The sequence below is a fragment of the Paroedura picta genome, chromosome 2 (genome assembly GCF_049243985.1).
Source record: "Paroedura picta isolate Pp20150507F chromosome 2, Ppicta_v3.0, whole genome shotgun sequence".
NCBI lineage: Eukaryota > Metazoa > Chordata > Lepidosauria > Squamata > Gekkonidae > Paroedura > Paroedura picta.
This window is the reverse complement of record NC_135370.1, coordinates 130,358,495-130,380,023: the sequence shown is the minus strand read 5'-3', so window position 1 is coordinate 130,380,023 and position 21,529 is coordinate 130,358,495. Positions and strand designations below refer to the sequence as shown.

Below are 21,529 nucleotides of genomic sequence, written 5' to 3'. Positions count from 1 at the left end.
CCAATGTTTCTGGACAAATAAATAATTATGCAGAGGGTTGCCAAATGCCTAGAGAGAGAAAAAACCCTTAAGCCATCAAAAGCTTTAGGTGCTAACTTCCGTGTATTAAGCTTCTATAAAACAGCCAGCAACTCATCAGCAACTCTAGTTATATAGATACTACTTTCTGAATCAGAGGCATTCCAAATCTGAGCCTGCACATGCAATCATAGCAATAATTCTGCTGCATTTCTACAAAAAGCACTGTTATATAACCAGTGCAGAATAATACAAATGAATACATAAAGCTGCCTTATAGTGAGTTACTATTTGGTTAGTATAGTCTCCTCTCAATTTATTTATTAATTATATTTCTATACCACCCTCCTGTAAGACTCAGGGAGGTTTACATAAAGCACGGGAGTATACACTGTAACCGTAATAACAATAATCATAACATAACAGTAACAATAACAGTAAGAACCAGTATTGAGTAACAATAATATAATAATTAACAATACAATAGAACTTTTTGAACAGAACCCGTAGGGGGTCAGTTGGGTTCAGGATGTGGAGGAAGGGATGTCTGTGATGTCTGGGACAGCTTTCAGCCAGAGGTCTTTCATATCACCTACTACTTGATCTTTTAAACCAGAGATATAAGGATTTAAACTTGCACGCAAAGCAAGTGCTTGGTCACTGATCTAAGGCTCCATCCCATGTCATAGGATGATCTGAAATTTGACCAGCTTATGATTTCCTTATTAAAATGTCTCTTGAAAAGATGCACTGGAACAATGATAAATCACATGTTTCATGTGAAAGATCTAAGGGCTAATTAAATAGCAGGCAAGGGAACTGGAAGAAGTAGCATAATTTACTACAGAGGCTGGTTAAAGTAGGTGCCTTGAGAGCACATGTATCATGGGGGTTTCCAATTCCATCAGGTTAAGTGGCATGTTTTGTAGGATTTAACCTGCAGGCATACAGTGTCTTCAGCAAATCTCTTAGCCATGATTACGGATATGGCTGGGATTAGCAAGGGATGGTATCCAGAATCTATTTTCTCCCTCTGTCCTGTTGAGTGCACAGTTCTAGTCAATCAGGTTGAAATGACAGAAGCAAATTCCCACTGAGTATGTGGGATTTCTTCTCCCCACTACCTGTTCCTGTTTCACCATCCAAGTGCCTGCTTTGAGAAGATGCTACAAAACAGGTTGGTGATTTTCTTAACATCAACATTGCTTGATAATTTTTCAAAAGCATGTAGGCCTGGAAAACATTATTTTCTCTTCTTAACTTTTTAACTCTTCTTAAGTCTAACAACCTCCTCTTTCATTCTGTAATAAATGTTACTAATAGGTTAATGATAATAATTACTAATAATGTTTCCAAGGAATAGATAGAACACAGGCCTTATAGAGGCTATAAAATGCTATATTTGATGGCATTTTTCAAATTGTATGTTTAAATTAGCAAAAGTTATTAATGTTCAGCAGTTAAGTGATTACACACTCTTTTTGGAGAAAAAGTAAATCTTCCTGCCTTTACAGAAGATAATGTAGTTTGTTCTGCCAGGGTGAGTTAAAAAAAAGAAAATAAATACATGATAAAAAGAGGAAATGGCTATTATTTATATAGTAATAATAATAAAACAGGACAGTATATGGCCCCTAGAATTTACTGATGGCCCTGTAAATTCACTAAGAGTAAATGCATGTAGATTACATTACATATGTTAATGTTACTTTTAAATGATGGGGTGACAGTTTAATATGCTGATATCATGCACTGGCAAGGCCACTGTAATTTCATAGTCTTTCTCTATTTAGTTAGGTGACATTGGGTTGGATCCCATGGTTTGTCAGTGGAAAGTACTAACAGTTGCCTATTTTTATGCATGCCCCTGCCTGCAACAGTTAACTGGCTACTTTATTAGTTGAGGCCTTAGACTGTTGTATTAGTTGTGTCATAGTTATTGTAAAATGAGAACAAAAGGACAACAAAAGGCATAAAATACTTTTCCTTGGGGTCTATGGAAACGGAAAATAGATTTTAAAAATTGTTATCAACAGAAAGATGAATCCTAGCAATGCAGTCCTAAGCAGAGCTATACTCTTCTAAGTCCATTGACTTCAGTAAACTTAGAAGGGTATAACTCTGCTTAGAACTGCATTGCAATCCTTGCTTTTGTTTGTGTTGCATTCTCCTCTGTTGCAGAAGCAGTCATCTACCATACAGCACATTCCTTTTCTACTAGATCTTTTTCAGCTGATAGAAAGACATTACTGTCGCATGAGCAGAGGCACCTACCTCCAAACTGGAAAAGGACAAAGTACCAGCGGAAGCAAAGCTTAAGATCCAAGCATTTGTGGGTATTTAACCCATATAAAATATTACATAATGCCAGCTTAAGTTCTGGAGACGTGGGCTGGCCAAGAACATTAACTTTTGATACTAATGATTGGTGACACTTCTCACATTTAATTAAAAAGTCAGGTCAGTGTCAGGAATCAAGCTGAGCCCAGCTAGCAGAGTCCGTGATAAAGACACATCCAAGATCCAGCAGGTAGTTGAAAATCCAAGGAAGAACTTTATTAGACAGAGTCTACATCCAGCTAAAGCAGGTCAAGATCTCCTAAGCAAAGATCTTGATAGTAACAGGGAACAATAGTCATTTCAGAATGGATATATATGGGAGGGGTACAAAGGCATTTCGGCGGGAGAGCAGGAGGCCACCAAAGGTGCTAAGGTTCACAGGCTTGCCAGATGGCCGGAATCTAATCTCTAAAGTTACAGTCCTGTTGAGACTAGGCTGTCTATGCAAGGTCACAGGGAGAGATTGATAAAGCAATGGAAGAAAACTCCCGCTGGGAAAGTCTTGGAGCCTGAGGACAGATTTATAAGTTTACAACCCCCCCCCCCCACCTTGTTAGGCTTCAGAAAACAAAACTAAGCAGGCATGAATCAAGGTTCATGACAGTCAGCAAACCAAAATATCTTTAAAGCAAAATTATTTTGAAAAGCCGAAAACAGCTCAACTTATGCCCAGCACAAACTTGACTCTAGTTTGACCTCCATCATACTCTTGATAATATTGTCCAGATTATGATGAAATCCACATCCTTTTCTTATTTTCCATGAACCTTCAACCCTGTCTAACCCCAGTACTTTCAGCCCCTTCCCTATTATTTCCCCTTCAGGAGATCTGGATAGGCTGGAATATTGGCCATAGCCAACAACATAAATTTTAATAGGGAGAAGTGGAAACTATTGCATTTGGGTAATAATAATGTGATGCATAAATATAAGATGGGGATACCTGGCTTGCTAGTAATACATGTGAAAGGGACTTAGAAGTTCTGGTGGACAATAAATTGAATCTAAACCAAGAATGTGAAATGGTAGCTAAAGCTAATGCAATATTAGGCTGCAAGGCTAAGTGCATAGAATAGAGCAAAGGAAGTTATAACACTGCTGCATTGGTTAGACCTCATTTGGAATATTGTGTCCAGTTCTGGGTACCACAGTTCAAGAAGGACATTCTAGTTGGAACGAGTTCACAGATGAGTGTCTAGGATGATTCAGGGGTCAGAATCCATGCTTTATGAGGGTATCGGTATGTGTAGCTTGGAGAAAAGAGAGGGTAGGAGGTGATATGATAGCTATGTTTAACTACATGAAAGGTAGACATGTTGAAGAGGGGGCAAATTTGTTTATTGCAGCTTTAGAGATAAGGACTAGGAACAGTGGATTCAAATTACAGGAAAGGGGGTTCCACTTAAATATTAGAAAGCTTTAAGTGACAGTGAGGGTTGTTCGTTGATAAATCTGCTGCCTTGGAAGGTGGTGGAGTCTCCTTTGTCGGAAGTTTTTAGGAGACTGGGTGAGCACCTGTCAGGAATGTGTGGTTTTTAAGTCCTCGAGAAGGTAGGGGACAGGACTGAATGACCTTTATGGTCCCTTCCCGTCTGTGTGATTATGATTCAGCTGGCTTGGAAGAGACAGCTGCTGCAGCAGCTAGAGCCGAGAAGCTTCTCTGATGCAGTAGTATTCCAGACATCAGGGTGACTGAGAAAGCTACTTTCCCCAAGTCCCCTGGTGTCTTTTTCATAGGTATCAGGTGCCTTGCAAAGGAGGTGTTCTCATGCTTTCCAGTCAGAGATGGTGTCGTAGCAGCTTTCCAAAGCAAGCCAAATAAGAAAAGAGGCTTACTATTACTATTACTATTACTATTACTATTACTATTACTATTACTATTACTATTACTATTACTATTACTATTACTATTACTATTACTATTACTATTACTATTACTATTACTATTACTATTACTATTACTATTACTATTATTATATGGTTTATTACCCGCCACTCTCAGATACATCAGCTTATGACAGGCTACATACAAAATTCAATACAATAATATAATCCCCAATTAAAACCCCATAAAATTGCCAAAATACAAAACCATATGGCGGAAACAATAATGGCTTCTTGGCCATGGACAAAGCAGCTATGGTGATTACTGGATAAATGAGTAGGAATGGGTGGGAAAACCACACTTTTGATTCTAATGATCAGATTGGAAACAAGCTTCAGATTTTTCTGAGATTTAAATGGAAAACCAGGAAATTATGAATTACACTAGTTAAAACAAGTGTCTCCAAATGTTTTTTTTATTATATGGCTGCCATATATGGTGTTGGGTGCCTAAGAGCCCACAGCCCCTCCACAACTCATGAGGCATTGATATGACATAGTTGTGAAATAAAGTCCTAGATCATTTTATACCCTTCTAGCTTCACCAACATAATTGGATAAAAGGTATAACTGTATTCTGGATTGCACTCTTTACTATCATAAAGTACCAGGGCCTTCAGGGCCCATTAGATAACACACTTTCAGTGCTGCAAAAGTGAATTGAAATTTCATTATCCAATGTGTGCGGAATGTGCCCAGATCTAGCAGAAGGAATTTTAATAGTACTTTGTTCAATGCAGCAGTTTATTGATCAGATTAATATTAGCTGTCCAGTATCTGTTTTAAATTAACATTTTCCACAAAGTAATTTGATCAATATGGTTTTAAATATATATTGTTGGATGTAGATTAAAATACAAAAGCTCAAATTCTGTAAGTATATGAATGTCTTGTTTGACAGAATTGACAATGATGATTGGAGTACCTGGGGACATTTTACATACACCTTATTTTAATTAAGAAGGAAAAAAATCACTCATGCTAACAATTGTTGACATAGAATAATAAACAGTGATTGACAAAAGTTACTAAAGAGGAAAGTAAAGGAATTAGTTTGTGTGCCCATACTTTGAAACTTGCTTTTGTAAACCGATTTACTGTACCATGCTGAACAGAGTAATAACCTTTTAAGCTCATTGACTTCAGTGGATTTAGCATAACTCTGTTTAGGATGGCACTGGAGTACTGATATCTACTTCACAGACAGCAAACAGAAGAAAGGGAAGAGCTTTCAAGGACAAATTAAAGAGTTCATGAGTTTTCTTAGCCACCTGTGAACTGATGTTCTAAATAAAATTAAATGATAGCCCCATCAAAAAGCGTCATAGTAAATCTGAACACTGGGTGATCCCAAACATAATAGTCCACCTATACAAAGCATTAGATTTCTCTCCAGTTATATATCTTTCAATAATTGATACATATTTAAAAATAAGATGAAGAAATATGTATTGAAAGGCTCTGTTAGTAGCAGCATTGTACTTAAATCCAGTTTTGACTGGACCTCAAAAAGAGAACAGGAAATGGGTTGGGGAGAAATTAATAGAAATGTAATATTAAAAGTTACATCCACAACAAATATTGAAAATAGGTAGTCATCAATATTTGTTAACATATATTAAAAGTATCTAAACCTGTATTTTCAAATAAGTGGCATGTGGAACAAAAAAGCCAGGAATAGTAGGGCAGAGTATCTCATCTTGTAATGGAATGTAGATTAAGATTGTTTAAATGACCCCCAGTGGATATATACCGTGTCATATATGGTGTTGAAGACAAATGCTACAAATACCATGGACAGCCAAAGTTACCAACAAGATAGTTTTAGAGAGGAGCAAACCAACAATGTCATTAGAAGGGAAGATATTATGGCTAAAGCTCAATTACTTTGGACACATCATGTGATCAAACTCGTTAGAAAAACCATTAATGCTCGGCATGGTCAGCAGCAAAAGGAAACGTGGTCGCCAAAGGATCTGCAGGCTCGATACAATCAAAGCTAATACAGGGATGACCATGAACCAACTAAAAGAAGCAGTCACTGACAGAAACGTATGGTGAAAACTTTCCTATAGGATCAACGAGAGTCAGACACAAACTGAACGGATAACATTGTCACATCATAAAATAACTGTATTTTATTAATACAGCTAGAACACAGTACTAAGCTTATCTGTAATATTTATGTCTACTTACTTTGGGTCAAGGCAGTATTCACTGCATATATACAAGGCAAAATTATCCATTGAGTAGTACTGATGACCTATTTACTCTCAGAGACTTTAACATTTGCAATTCACAATATCTATTTGCTGAAAACAAGGACTGCAGTTCCAAGCCAAAGCACCTAAAAATATAGAGAGGTGTTCAAATGTTCTCGAGGCTTTATTAGGTGCTGGTGTACCTTCACTGAAAGGAAATAGCAATACATTAAGCTCATTACTAGATTAGGGAGTCTAGAGTACAAATTGACATGAACTCAACTCCCCTCCCAAATACACAGTCTTTTTTCACTCATGTTATTTACCCAAGTTATGTATTTATTTTTTTTGTAAATATTTTTTGAAAACTCTTGTTTTGTGACTCTGTTTTCTTCTATTTTTAAATGTTATCTTGAGTATGGCTTTGTCTCTAAAAGAATGACCAACCCATTCCAAGAAACTGAATTTCTTAACAATGATAATACATACAAAATCAAACATTGAAACCAATGGAAATTTTAACTTTTTTTTTAAGGCAAATGATCCAGAGTGATACCTGGATGTGCTTAGCATTCTTTGAACTGTATCTCTTTGTTCCAATTCAGAGGTCTGTATGCATCAAAAAAGTATAAGTACATCTGTTGTATAACATCCATATCATTTGAGACCATTGTTCTCTTGCCAGTTACTACATGTAGGCCATGAAAGATCAGATTTAATTTCCTTTTTTATAGTCTGCCTTTTTCAATGAGACTGAAAGTAGATTACACAGTATAAATTGATATTAGCATATTAGCCATGATGTGGACTTTATAATGAAGAATACAGAGTTGCACCTGTCAGAGCATTTGGGTAGCACCATGCATTGTTCCCTGGACATCTCCATAAGGGTAGAAAACCAAATCTGGCAAGCTCAGAACATGACCACCAAAATCATGTTGGCCCTGTCTCTCTCCTGGCTTTCTCTATCACTCTGATAAGTAAAGGGAAAGGAGGAAATGAGTAAACAAGGTCCTCTCCAGCAGTAAATCTGGAATGTGTCCCCGAATTATCCTTGCTGTTTTCACATTCTCTCTTGTTGCAAAGAAATCAATTACTGGAATGCCACACAGGGCAAAAATCAGTTCTAGGTATACAGTCTGGATGCACCATTTGTGGGCCAGGGTTGCTGTTCAGCTTTGACATTCACATTTCCTGGGATGTGAATTGCTTGAATATGAGCATGGAGCCCCAGGTCCACAGACCAGATTGACGTGGTCTACTGATATAGGCTTCTGGAACCCATATTTGTACAAATAGAACATTGTGGTGATATTGTCTGTGTGGAGGAGTGGCCGATCGGTCTGTGTATTGTTAACAGTCCTCAACTGGTACAAACACAACGCTCCACAATTTAAAGCATACCCTGCAAAAAAATCAAATAGAAAAAGGAGAAAAATAAAACAAAAATGCTTCATCAGATTTGCCTTTACAATTTAGTATTAAAATAGCTAAGTGTGTGTGTGTCTATAAAATAAAATTTAAATTTCTCTAGCCACAGCTACTGTGGCTACTGTGACTACTGTGTACAATTTTCACAAAGTTTGGCCACTTGACATGTCATCTGTTGGTTTATGTCAGACAAAAGTTATTCAAGCCTAACTCAGGGGCTTTCCGCACCGGGATCCTTGTAGCAAATTGTTTGCTGAACGAAAAATCGCCATTTAAAATAGTGGAATTCGTCATTATGCATACCTGACTTTTTAGTGGAATCCAGTTGCGTTTCTATCGTTTCCCAAAGGCTTCCGATCTCAGCAAAAATCGCTAGAAAGGAAGCGCTATTGCCAAGCTCATCCCACCCCTGGCTGTCAAGCAGCCAATGGGCAGCCGTTAGCATGCTCCCAAACAGCCCCTTTCCCTTTAAGAAAGGTTTAAAAAAAAACAAAAAACACCCATTGCAACGAATATGTGTTGATTCGTTGCAACGGAGAGACCCATCCAGCTGGCAGGTGTGTTTGAGCTGTCGTTTCATCGTTGCCACGCTCCTCCCGAGTGAAAAAAAAAAATCCCCCCCCCTCACGGGCCCGATTTTCGGCTGAAAACAGTGTAAAAAATAAAGGGAAAATACATCAGCAAACGGGCTTCTCTGTGCTTAGTGACTAAACAGCTCTGGGGAGGGACTGAAGCCGGGGAAGCCTCTAAACAGAGCCTCGCTGGTGGGTTGAGCCCCGCTCGCTCGGAGAAAAAAAAATGGCCATCGCTTCGCCGGAAGATCAGAGGAGAGAGCCAGGGGGAGGGACTTTGTAGAAACCACAACAATGGTAACGCACAGAACTTTCCCGCTAGTGTTGCAGATTGGTTGCAGGAGTGTAGCGCTTTCCGGAGGGTGAATCCACTTTTGGGGATTTCCCTGAAAGCGCTACAAGGAAGCGCTTTTTGCGGATCGGTTTCAGGTGTGTGGCAGATTGTCAACGATGTTGTGCATAATGGCAAATCAGTAGCGTTTTCAATTGGCAACCATTGTGCGATTTTGAAGGCGTGCGAAAAGCCCCACAGTTTGATCAACCAAGGAACCCATCTAACAATGAGCTAATAATTTGTAGTAAGAATCTGTAGTAAGAACAAACTTGTGTTCAGGGGCCTTGAAAGGAGTGCCCCAAACTAAATTGTCAGGAGAGAGCCAATATGACAAAGAATATATGATCCATCTAGGGATGGAAAATCTATGCCATTGGGATGTACATCTACCCTATATTGAGATAAAAACCAGAGCTGCAGAGGTCACATTTGCAGCCTGGAAAAAGGAAGAACTGCTGTCGTGGTAGCTGCAAACCAAAAGATGGAGTATTTTTCAAACTGATTGGAACTGATTTGATAAAAACTGTGTCACTAAATATCATGGTTGTATCTGAAGAAGTGTGCATGCACACAAAGCTTATACCTTGAATAAACATTTGTTAGTCTTAAGGAAGCCACTGGACTCAAAATTTTGTTGTCCTGCTTCAGACCAATATGGCTACCCACTGGAAGGTCTATCTCCCCCACCCTTAGGAGTAAAACACTGGCAGGCCTTACAAGTGGGAACATTGTGCTCCTTGCTTAGGCAGAACAGACACAAATCATGTTTGCCTGTTTGGGTCATTTTAGTCCCACAATGGGAGCACTTTTTGAGCAAGGCTTTTCAAGCCATATTGAAGCTGGGTCATGAGCCCTTGTGGAGCTGCCATTGTTGTTATCTTTATTTTGCTGCTGCTCATACACATGCACAAAGAGCAAGGGCACTACATCTCCTGCTTCTCTTTGTATGCAAATTAAGTGGATTAGAGAAGCAGAACAGCTAGGCCATTCATCCACGGTGAGGATTTCCTCGTTAAATCCTTGGTTTGTTCCACACTGTGATAAACACCTGCTGTTTCCTGTCCTCAGGTTCAATCCCTGGCATCTCTGCTAAGTGATTTTTGAAGTACATGAAACCTTTCTCTGCCTGAGACCTTGAAGAGCTGCCTTTGGTCAGATTAGGCAATACTGAGGAAGATGTATTGTTTGACATTGGCATGTATTTAAGTTCCCACACAAGGAAATGAGAGATCTGAGTATATTTCAATTATGATTTTATTTCTTTTCCAGAGCTTCTTTGTGATTGTAGTTGCCTCTTGGAGATATGAAAAGATCTGTCATGATATGAAATGACCTGATGTAAGTACCGCATGCAAATGCCAGCTTAGCAACAATCTCTGAAAATCATGCACACCAATGCACTTCTAGGCCCCATTCCAAAACCATTTTAGTTAGGGAAGGAATAATGTCACCAGATGACCCGAAAACAGTGGGATGCTAACACTTCCAGAGAAAAAGTCACGCGTCCCGCTGTCTTCTCCCAACGTCCCACACCGCTGGCTCCAAGCGGCTCTTCCAGCCCATGGCCAGCTTGACCCCCGGCCTAGCAAGTGCTGCGACGCTGCCTCCGAGCAGCTCTTCCAGCACTGAGCCAGCAAGCCACCATGTGATGCAGCAAGCATCATGTGATGCAGCAGCAAGCAATGTTTTATGCTTGAAGGCTGCATGGAGACCATTTTAAATGAAAACTCTTCCCCCGTTCTCTTGCTCCATATGGTGAGAAGCCAATTGTGCTTTGCTCTGTTTTGCCCTTCTTCGGACGCCGTACTCAGCGCCTCTTGAGGGGGCTGTTGGGATGGGCAGCTTGGAAGAAGCGCGAAAAGTCCACAGGGAGGAGTTGGCAGCACTTTGGGGCCAGTAGGAGACTAGGTGACTAGAAAGTTGGGTGGGGAGGGAGATGTTGCTCCTTGCCCAGGGAATGAATAAGGCCGGGTAAACATCCCAGTCGGAGGTAGGGAGGGAGGGCCACTACCCCCCAACCATGTCCCCCGCCACCACCGCCCTGCTTTACCGCTATCAACATCTGGTCACCTTAGGAAGGAAGCTTATTTGAGTGAAATAGATAAGCATCCTATTAAGGGCCTGACATTCCTAACATATACAGGTTCCATAGGGACGAGCTCTCTGTGTTAAATGAGCAACCTTGAACCTGGAGAGGATCCTGTCTGTCATGGTAATAGGTTCCCATGAAACCTTATAAGCCGCAGGTAACTTGTCTGAAGAAAGGGGAATCAAATCTCCCAGTAGGATTTATTTACTTAATATGCTGAAGCCATCCACACATAACATTTACCCTATAAAATACTTTCTGTTAAAATCTTTGTTGTTCATCTCCATCTGTGTCTCGGCAAATATCTAGGGAAAAACTGATTTCTACTTACCTGAGAAATAATTACAGCTTTGTCTAGCAAGTTCCTAAATAAGAGACCTTTAGGGAGCATGTAGCTTATACCCTACAAATCCTTTAATCAAATCTTATGTCCCCCTTTTTATTTGATTGTGGCCAGTTGGGGTTTAAAGAATCTATAGGAGAGATCAGAGCACAGTATTGGACATTTTTTTCATAGAGGCATTCTAGAGATAGAGCCAAAGCATAAAAGTTAGATCTAAACTTTTTTAGCATATCCTATTGCAATTTGTTTTGTTGTTGCTCTTTATACATATTTCCAGCTGCTTGATACTTCTCTTTTATATGCTATAATGCTATGGAATGCCAATAAAGGTAACGAAAGAATGAATGAATTCTTTCATGTCTTTGATACCATGTTAAGCTTACATAGGAAGCTAAGGAGTGTCATATATAAATATACAGAGGAAGGATAGTAATCTCTCTCTCTCTCTGCTTCATAGGCTTCTACTGTATGCTTTTGCCATCCAGAGCACCCTCTGGTAAGCTGATAAGGAGATTTTCCAGAACAACATATCTTTTCTTAATGCTTTCATGACCATGGCTATCCTGAAAATCAAATTCACCAAAACAAAGAGAGATAAATTGGCTCAGATCATGTGGATCTCCAATTGGATTACAGTGGTGTCTGGGATAATTCTGTTCAGCCTGGGACTGTTCCTGAAGATAGAAATCCGGAAGCAAAGTGAACTGATGGCCAAAGGAGACCTTACTTCTGCCCCTAACATGCTTATCTTCGTAGGGATCATAGCATGTTTCATCAATTTTCTTGGAGGCAAAATCTGTTATGACTGCACAGACAATGACAGATTTAGTCGATGGAAGTCAGTTATGCGTCCATACATTGTATGCACATTCTGTTTCACCTTCTGCATCCTGGCTGGGGCTGCTTTGTGTTACAATATGAGGAATGAGCTGGAGGAATCTCTGTATCTGGGATTGGGAAATGCTATCAGGCTCTACAAAGACACAGATATCCCTGGACGCTGTTTTTTAAAGACAATTATAGACATGTTACAAATCAGATTCCAGTGCTGTGGGAACAATGGTTTTAGGGACTGGTTTGAAATTCAGTGGGTGCCAGTTCGCTATCTGGATATGACTTCCAAGGATGTTGTAGAGTAAGTATTAATGTAGAACATTTTAATGTCATATAGTTGTCCCAAGCAATGAATTTCTTTTGAGCTAATGGATAAAAAAAAATAACAAGAAAAACTCAACCATCTAACAGTAGAGTGGAGGCAACAACACAAAGTGAATACTGCATGGGGAAAGTCTCTCATGATTCCACGGGACTAATACAAGGTTTAATGATGTTTAACGTACTTCATCAGATACATAAAGCATACATCCAGAGGACTAATGAATTTATATTGAAAGCATCCCCTTTAACTGAGGCTTGGAAAGTCCATTAAGCGGGGTTTCTTACCATTTTCATGTTGCTTCTACTAGTATGCCCACATGTGAGTCGCATAGTGACATTACACTTCAAAATATTGTGGTATTCTGTGTACTCCACATACTCATTCCTCAAAATCACAATGTCTAAAGGGGTAATTCACGATACATAAAGCAGACTTACCTCCCTTCATAGCTGTGGTGCAAAAGCAGGGAGACAAAACATGGACATGATGTGGTAAAGATTATATGCGAACCCTTTCAGAGCTAGTCAAAAGGAAAGCAATCCTATAAAACTCTGCCCACTGCAAGTCACACATCTTTTGATATATCTCATTCTGGGAAAACAAAAGCATTAAAAATTCATAAAGGATTCTGATGCAACAATAAATATGGCACAATGGTAATTTTAATACTGCACACAGTATTAATCGAGTGCAGATTAGAACCATTTATCCTTGCTAATGTGGTCCGTTGTCATGCCAGACCACAGAGCAATAGATCCAGAGGACTAGTGTTGAAGTTAGTATACTGATGGCCCACAAATACATGTTACATCTGACATAGATCAGGTCATGGGAACCCAACTCATCCCTCAGACACATGTTCACACAAGAATAAAGTGATCAGATTTTAAGATAGGTAAACAGGGACACCACTGACCGGGGGAGTTGCCAACCTCCAGACGTGGCCTGGAGTTCTGGAATAAAAAATCACAATAAATTAAAAAGCAGAGCCAGGAAGCTAAGCAGGATTGGCTCCTGCTAGGGTTTGGATGGGAGACCACCAAGTACTACCAGGGTCATGCCCCACAGCCTGGCAATGGCAAGCCGCCTCTGAACATCACTTGCCTACAGGGTCGGCAGAAGGCAGCTATGACTTGATGGCACTTTGCTCCACCAGCAAAACAACACACACACACTTGTCTAGCAAGGAAAGCCACCGGACCTGCTGATTCATCTGTCACCACCCAGGAATCGCTGAGGTGTGAGAAGACATTGCCGACTAAGCGAGATGATCTGGCAGAGGGAAGTGCATTGAGCTGCCCTTGTTGCAGGGCCGTGAGCCTGTGCGGCGGGGAGGTTAGCATGTGCAACCACGCCCTCCTCGAGCAGGTCTTGGGCCGGGCCAGCCTCCCTCTCTGGATGTGGCGCTGGGCCGGTCTGATAGGCACCTGCTTCCCCCCAACCGATGCTGCCCATTATTTTCCACCCTCCTCGTTGCCAGCCCATCTGGCGCAGGGTCAGCACTACGCATCCTCCTTCCTGGCAGCCAGCAGCGGCGGCAGGGGCTGGGCAGGGGCAGCCAAACGCGGCCTGGACTGTGGCCCTCGGCCTAATGAGCTTGAATGGGATAGGCCGGGCAGTAGCTGGAGGATGGGTGCCACATCGCCGCCCACCCACTTCACCTGGGGATGGATGGCGTGGCTAAGAGCACGCGGGGACCGGTGGCGTCTTCCTTTCTCACTCGTGGGCATGCCTTCCAGGGTCCAGGTCACCTGAGATCCACCAGGATGGCTCGCTGGGGCAAGTTTAGAGAGGACCCGCGGGCCTTGGGCGGTGGCTGCGTCACTGGAGGGAAGGGGACCGGGAAGAGCCATGCGGAGCTGCAGGAGCCGGGACATCAGAAGACTCCACCGAGACACGGGACATTTCTTGAAGAAGCAGGAGTGTCCCACTGTATTCGGGCCGCCTGGTCACTATACACAAGAACTAACCTTCAAAAACCACAACATTACTCTACACAGTTCCAAGCCCTACAAGGGGAAAGGGGGAGCTTTAAGCTTCCCTCCTGCTCCATTTTTGCCAGTGGAGTGACAGGACCTGTGTGCCTTTTCCCTTGTCTGTTCTTCCCAGGGCAAATAGAAAAGGTGCAGTAGGTCCAGAATCTATTCTGCTGCCAAAAATGGTGCAAGAGGGTAGTCTGAAGACTCTTCTCTCCTGCAGTGTGTAGAGCTGTGCAGAGTAAAGGAGAGATTTTTGAAGGTTAGTCCCAACATGAATGTATGACTATCATGTCAGGCACCTGTAACCTGATTTGTACCCAGTATAATCTATTTTGGCCCACAGTAGGAACAGAAACCCTGGATCACAGCACTCCTAGTTTCCAAGTTTGCAAAGAAGATCATCACAGTCAATTGTATCAAAATCTGTGAGGAGATGTAGAACAGAACTGCAAGCTCCCTATGTACATTTCAGTTATACCACAATGTAACCAAGATTGTTTCAGGCTGAAAAAATGAGCTGAGTATCCTCATTCAAGAATATTGGGAGCTCAGTTGCCATCACTTTGCCCCAAGGAGCTATTGACAACAGTCCTTACTATCATTAGGTTTTCAGGAGGGCTTATTTAGGAGCACTTGAACAGTTACTTTGTTCTAGGCAATAGAAATTTTTAACTGTTTGAACAAGGAAGTCAGTACCTTACAGATCCAACCAGATGCTACATATGGTATGATGTCATTAGCTAAGAAGGGAAATGGTAAATCCTACAACTGTCAGACAAAATTTCTCCATGCACCTCGACAACTTTTAGGATACTACTGAAAGTGATCCAAAGAAAATGGACAGAAAGGTTATAAAGAAGCATTTGTCATTTTACTACAGGAAGTACTGCCATATTTTCCTAGATAGAAATACATTTTTTCATGTGGCCACTCCATAAAAATGTTGCTGTCCAGGTTTGTAAAATGATTGACTATACAGTGTTAGGTTTTTTATTTTTCTGTACAATGTTGGCTTGAAGACCTTGCCTCTATTACTTGAACCTGATTTCTTTCTATCCCTGGGTCTAGCAGTACAGTAGCTGGAGCATTTAAAAACAACCCCTTTCCTAGTGCTATTTAAAATTCCAGGTTTTTATTCAGACGAGGTTAAATTGTGTGTTTATCATATATGTTGTCAGCCTAATTATCGTGTTGTTTATAGTAGAGCTGTATTGCTTGAATGTCATCTTATTTTAAAATTTGCTTTACAATTTTTGCCATAAACTGGAATCTAGGAATATCTTTATTTCCTATTTGCCTTCAAGTTGGGCCTAGTTCTATTCAGAAATCTAAATGCACAGAGGGAATTCTTAGATGACATATATGGTATTGTGGTGGTAAGCCTTGCCCAACTGTACGTTAGCCAATCCAGTGGGAAGCTTGGGGGGGGGTGCAAACTGTCATCACTCCAACTGTACAATGTCACTTCTAGCTTGAACCTGGGAGTGATGTCATCACACTGGAATGATGCTCTATGAATCCACTGAAACCACAAATTTCGCCCACTCAAGAATATGTTGCTTTTTTAGTTACTTTTCTTAAAAACCACATCCCTTCAGACAGATATAACGTAAGCTCCTATGCTATTTTGATATCTAGAATGCACAAAGTAAGTGATGAACTCTTATTGTTCACTTTTGGAAATTATGTTTTTCACTCAAGTGACCTAATTCAGTAGGGGATAAGAGACAAATGCATTGTGCATCTCTGAAGGAAAAAGTCATTTGGGATAGTTTTTATTAATATAAAAAATGTTTTATTTTTTTAGAGTATGTAAACCTTTTCCTCCCCACAAAAATGTTCCAGTCCCAGAAGCAGTGTGTTCTTCTACTTCATTAAATCAGAACAGGAGTTAGTTAGTTAGCGCCTACCTGAGCCCAGTTACTTTAACCATCTTTACAGTGTTCATCTTCCTCCATTTTGTTGCAGTCGTCTAAACAGTAACATTGATGGGAAGTATTTGGTGGATGGGGTGCCCTTCAGCTGCTGTAATCCAAACTCCCCTCGGCCTTGTATCCAATATCAGCTCACCAACAACAGCGCTCACCACAACTATGATTTTCTGACAGAAGATCTCAATATTTGGATGAAAGGTTGCAAGGAGGTTCTACTGGAGTATTACACTGACATCATGAAATCCATTGCTGTCTCAGTTTTTCTCATCTGGTTCTTTGAGGTAAGAATTTATTGGAAGAAAAGAGGTGCAAATTTTGCATGTAGGCATGTTTGCATTTCTAACTTTTCACAGTTGTATAAGCTGCCCATCTATCCTGACTTCCACAGGACACTCACGCCTTCCAGGACATTGTCCCACGTCCCGCCTGGGTCCTTTTAAGTCACGCTTCTGCCTCCTCTTGGCCATGGCCCAGCCCAAGCCCTCCCTGCCCCCCATCCAGCAGGCTGGCCCTGCGGCTGGCCTGCGCAGGCACGCCAGGCAGAGACCCACCCTTGGCCCCCACCTGACTTGCGCCGGCAGGCCGTGCAGGCGCACAAGATGGGCTTGCAGGAGAGGTGAGTGGGAAGCGATGGTGAGCCCAGTCGGAGGGAGGCCACCGCCGCTACTGCGGCACTGCATCCCGCCTTACAGTCCCTTCAACTCTGGTCACCTTACAGTTGTATGATCTGCGAGAAGGCAATTCTCTGTAAGAAAGTCAGTTTAGCTATTTTGGATGTCTGCAGCTACCCATAATCTTGCTGGATGCACACCTGTATCCTTAATGTGCATAACATAAATGTTTAAAAACAAAATAAAACCTCAGCAAAGACTATGGAGAGAACAACATGTAGTATGTACTATTGTATAAACACACGAGCCTGAAACTAAAAATACATATTTTGTTTGGATACCATCCCATCCTATCAGCTTGGGGCAGTTAACAGCATTATAAAGCCAGAGATAGTATGATCATGACAATAAATATCAATCTTACATTAAAAACTGCCTCCTAATATTCATTCCCTATGGGTTTTTTCAGAGTTCAGACGGGTCTCTGTTCAAGTGGGGAGGCCGGTATTTCTTGATGGCATTGGCTGCTACCATTGCTGCAATGCCAGCATTTCACCATATCAGGTGATGTTGTGCCATGCAGCAATTGGGAAGGAAGGCAAATTTAAAAGACCAAGGGGAGGAGCGGCCAGGAAAAACCCTCACTTCCTTATCTCCTCTCGTCCGTGGAGTTTTAAGGTGCATATTTATTCTACATGACCTGGTGATTTTGGTCATCACCACAGATGTTTAGGGAAGCATAAAAACGATTCAGTACACATTGTGTTCCTCTGCAAGTTGTAATACCTGAATCCCCTGATTCTTTCAAATGTGTAAGTTTAGGGTTGCAGCTTTTAAAATCAAGCTGCAAGTCCTTACAGAGAAATATAAACACACAAGGAACATCACCTGAGTTAAGGTTTCCACAATATAGCAGAAGTTATACAATTGGAAGGAAGAAGAGGCTTCTTAACAAGCAGTTTTAAATTTAAACATGATTTTAGTTGGGGGGGGAGACTTATGACAGATAGGCATGCAATACTGATGTGTTCATTAGGTGAACAAATTGGAAAGGCTGAACTATACTGCATATAAAGTTTTATGTATAGCAGTATGTCAAAGCTTTCTGCTCAGAAAAGTATAATGGAACACGTGCTAACTTTTCTGCTGAATTTAAGCATTCTCTCTCTTTTTGGACATCCATTTGTATCAATTATTGCAGACACTTCAGGAGGATAAGTAGCCAGGCAGATTGTTCTGTGTAAAAGGGAGCCATGACATTCTAACAGCAGGCCTCACTCTTTCATCGTCTTCTTTAATGTAGGGAAAATAACAAGGTCAAGAATAACAAAAGCTTCTTATGCCTGATGGTACCAACATAACGGTGACCTTCTCAGTCCGGGGGATCCAGAAATACCTGCAGTTTTATCTCTCAGTATGCCTGCTCTAAAGCTGCCTTAGGCCAGGGAGGATTGTAAGTAAAGGAAAAAGGCATAACAAAAGCAGCTTGGCTACTGGGCAGTTTCTTTCTCAGTATGTCAACCTGTATGTGCTCCAAGGCTATATTGCCTCAGAATGAAGTCCTGCACACTGCCAGCAATTATCTGGTAGTGAAGACAACTGTGAGCATATAAAGATCTCAAAGGGGACTATTGTGCGCCTCATGTGCATAAATATAATAAACATCCAAAGGAGAGTTCTGCTGTATGTAGAGACTTGAAGGGAAGAAGATTCTCAAACTGAGATTAAATTTTGATAAGAAATTGGAAAAGAGTGTGGCAAGGGAAAAAGGGAAAGTGGGGAAGAGAGGTCCATGATGAGATGCAGCTGAAAGGAAACAAAAAGAATGTCTCAGGGCTGAACTATCCAAAACTATTTTTTAAGAGGCTAAAATAGCTGGGTCAAAGCTTGCACTTCCCAGTAGAGCAAATAACACCATCTGGGGCTCTTTCAGGTCAAAAAAAAATGTCCTGGGGGAAGGCTAAAGCTCCTTCTTCCCTACCCAACACCATGGTCCTAATCCTGATCAGGGCTCCACATGCTTAGGAACCAATTTTTCAGCAGCTTGACCTATGTGCAGGTGATGTTAGATTCAGATTGGAGGAATCCAGACCCAACTTTCAAAAAATCGGCGTGTGTAGTTGAGCCTATCTCTAGGGAGGGGCAGCCAATAAATCTAATAATGATTAAAAAGTAATAATATTGTGTTGGAGTTTATGCAGACATCAGCAATTCCAGCACTCATTGGCGATTACAGTATTCTTAATTCTGCACTAAGACATCTTTAAACCCCGCCCTGCGGCGCACCGCACTGCGGAATAAATAAAAGAGTAAGGGCTCTGTGGGAGGAGTTAGGGCGGGACCCGTCCGAGTGCCACTCAGGGGCCAAGTGGCCAATTGAGAGGCGCACGTAGCACGCCTCCCTATTGGCCACTTGGCCCGCCCCGGACTCCTCACCCAAGCCACTGGCAAGCACGCACCTCAGGTAAGTGCGCACCGCCGTTCTCCCGGCTTCTGCCAGGCCCGGGTGCTCCTTTGCGGCAGCGAAGGAGCACCCGGGCCCGGCAGAAGCCACTCCCGCCCAGCTCCACCATTCTCCCAGCTTCTGCCGGGCCCGGGCGCTCCTTCGTGGCAGCCTCGCCCGCCCTCCGTCCCCCCCTTTCCTCTCCGGCTTCTGCTGGGCCCAGGCTCTCCCTCGCAGCTGCGAGGGAGAGCCCGGCCCCGGCAGAAGCCTCCTTTCCCCAGCTCCCTTTCCTCTCTGGCTTCTGCCAGCCCCGGGCTCTCCCTCGCGGCCGCGAGGGAGAGCCTGGGGCCGGCAGAAGCCTCCTTTTCCCAGCCCCCTTTCCTCTCCAGCTTCTGCCAGCCTCGGGCTCTCCCTCACGGCCGCGAGGGAGAGCCCAGGGCCGGCAGAAGCCTCCGTCCCCTGCCCCCTTTTCTTTTGTACCCACTCCAAGGGCCCTGGGACTCGTGGGGAGGGTGGCCGGACCGCCACCATCGGGGGGAGGGGGACCATCCAGGAAGGCAGCAAGGACCCCAGAGGCATGCTAGCGCCCATTGTATTTCATCATACAATGGGCTTTGCCTCTAGTGAAGTAATAAATAAATATTTTAATTACTTACAATACTAATTGGTTTCTTTCTCTTCTAGCTTTCTGTGCTTATTGGGGTCCGTTATCTTCAAACTGCAATGAAGAATGTTGATCCACAATGTGACTCAGATGGCTGGTTATTTGAGAACAGCTTTGTAGAAACTGCCAAATATAACATCAATGTCATTAAAAACACTGGCAACGTTAATCAGATATCCACAGTCTCAAGAATGAATGACTCCAACATGGTGGTCCAAACTGCATGTTACGGTCCACAGAACATTCCATACTCTTAATTGGATGGGGCTGAAGACTTGAATATGGTTGGGCACTCCAATCACTATTGTGCATTCACCCCATTTTTTCCAGAGGTGGGAATTAAATCATAATTTCAAGAGTGAAGTGGGTAAAGCACATTCTGGCAACAGGACCAAATATGGGAAATTCCAGCAAATGGTGATCTTCTGCATCTACAGCTTTAGTTTTGCATGATCCTGTTATCTTTTTCATAATGCATCCAAATTGATGGCGTGGAATTTACAGTATTCTGCCTTCACTTCATTTTATACTTAACAATGATAAAATGTGATTGCCAAGAAAAAGGTTGTTGATACAAAGGACAGAGTGGACAACTATTTCATATGTAATAGTTTATTAATAAGTTTTTATTCATCATTAATTTTCTGTGTCAGTATTTGCTTTGAAAAGCTCACTTTTGATCTCCTGCCACCAAGATCTTGTCCTGTGAATTCTATAATCGAACAGATTTTATTTCTCTCAGTATGAACATTTATTTACTTATTGGATTCCTGTAAAGCTTTCTAATAATGAATGTTTATCTATTCTTATTACAATCTTGTAATGAAAAGGAAATTGTTTAAAACAGTCACAGGCTTTCTTCATTTGGGAGACTTAATTCCATCAACGAGATATCACAGTTAAGAAGTAAATACTGGTTAGCATTCAATCCCAGTTCTAAATGTATTACATGCTTCAAAATGAATTTACACACTAACATAGCATGTCTAGAATAATAGAATCATAGAGTTGGAAGGGGCCATACAGTCCACCTATTCCAACCCCCTGCTCAATGCAGGATCAGCCTAAAGCATCCATGATAAGGATCTGTCAAGCTACTGCTTGAAAACTGCCAGTGAGGGGGAGTTTACCACCTCCTTAGGCAGTTGATTCCACTGCTGAACTACTCTGACTGTATTTTTTTTCCTGATATCTAGCCAGTACTATTCTACTATTTGGGTCCTATCCTTTGCTGCCAACTCGATCCTTTTCCTGCCCTACTCTTAGTGACAACCCACGAAAATCCAATGTCTGCATCTGGCTACAAGCTTCCTTGCCCCCCCCCCATCTCAAAAGGAATTCTGTGAGGACATGGTCATTTCCCCCTAGGGTCCCCACCTCATTCATCTCATCCACCAACTCTTGCCTGTTGGTCAGTATTAAGTCCAGTATGGCTGAATCTCTTGTGGGTTCATCTACCATTTGATAAATGAAATTGTCAGCCATCTATGAAATTGTACAACCATCTATTTCAAACCATCTATTTCT

The 21,529-nt window shown here is 41.8% G+C and overlaps 1 protein-coding gene across 1 annotated transcript; it reads left to right on the top strand.

Annotated features, from left to right (window-relative positions):
* Positions 1-1,066: 1,066 nt before the first annotated feature.
* Positions 1,067-20,539, top strand: LOC143828794 (photoreceptor outer segment membrane glycoprotein 2-like). The gene is made up of 5 exons (XM_077319005.1): positions 1,067-1,195; positions 10,050-10,118; positions 11,670-12,347; positions 16,319-16,565; positions 20,023-20,539. The coding sequence occupies exons 3-5, from the start codon at positions 11,761-11,763 to the stop codon at positions 20,257-20,259; spliced, it is 1,071 nt and encodes a 356-aa protein (XP_077175120.1). The 5' UTR covers positions 1,067-1,195; positions 10,050-10,118; positions 11,670-11,760; the 3' UTR covers positions 20,260-20,539.
* The last annotated feature ends 990 nt before the right edge of the window (positions 20,540-21,529 follow it).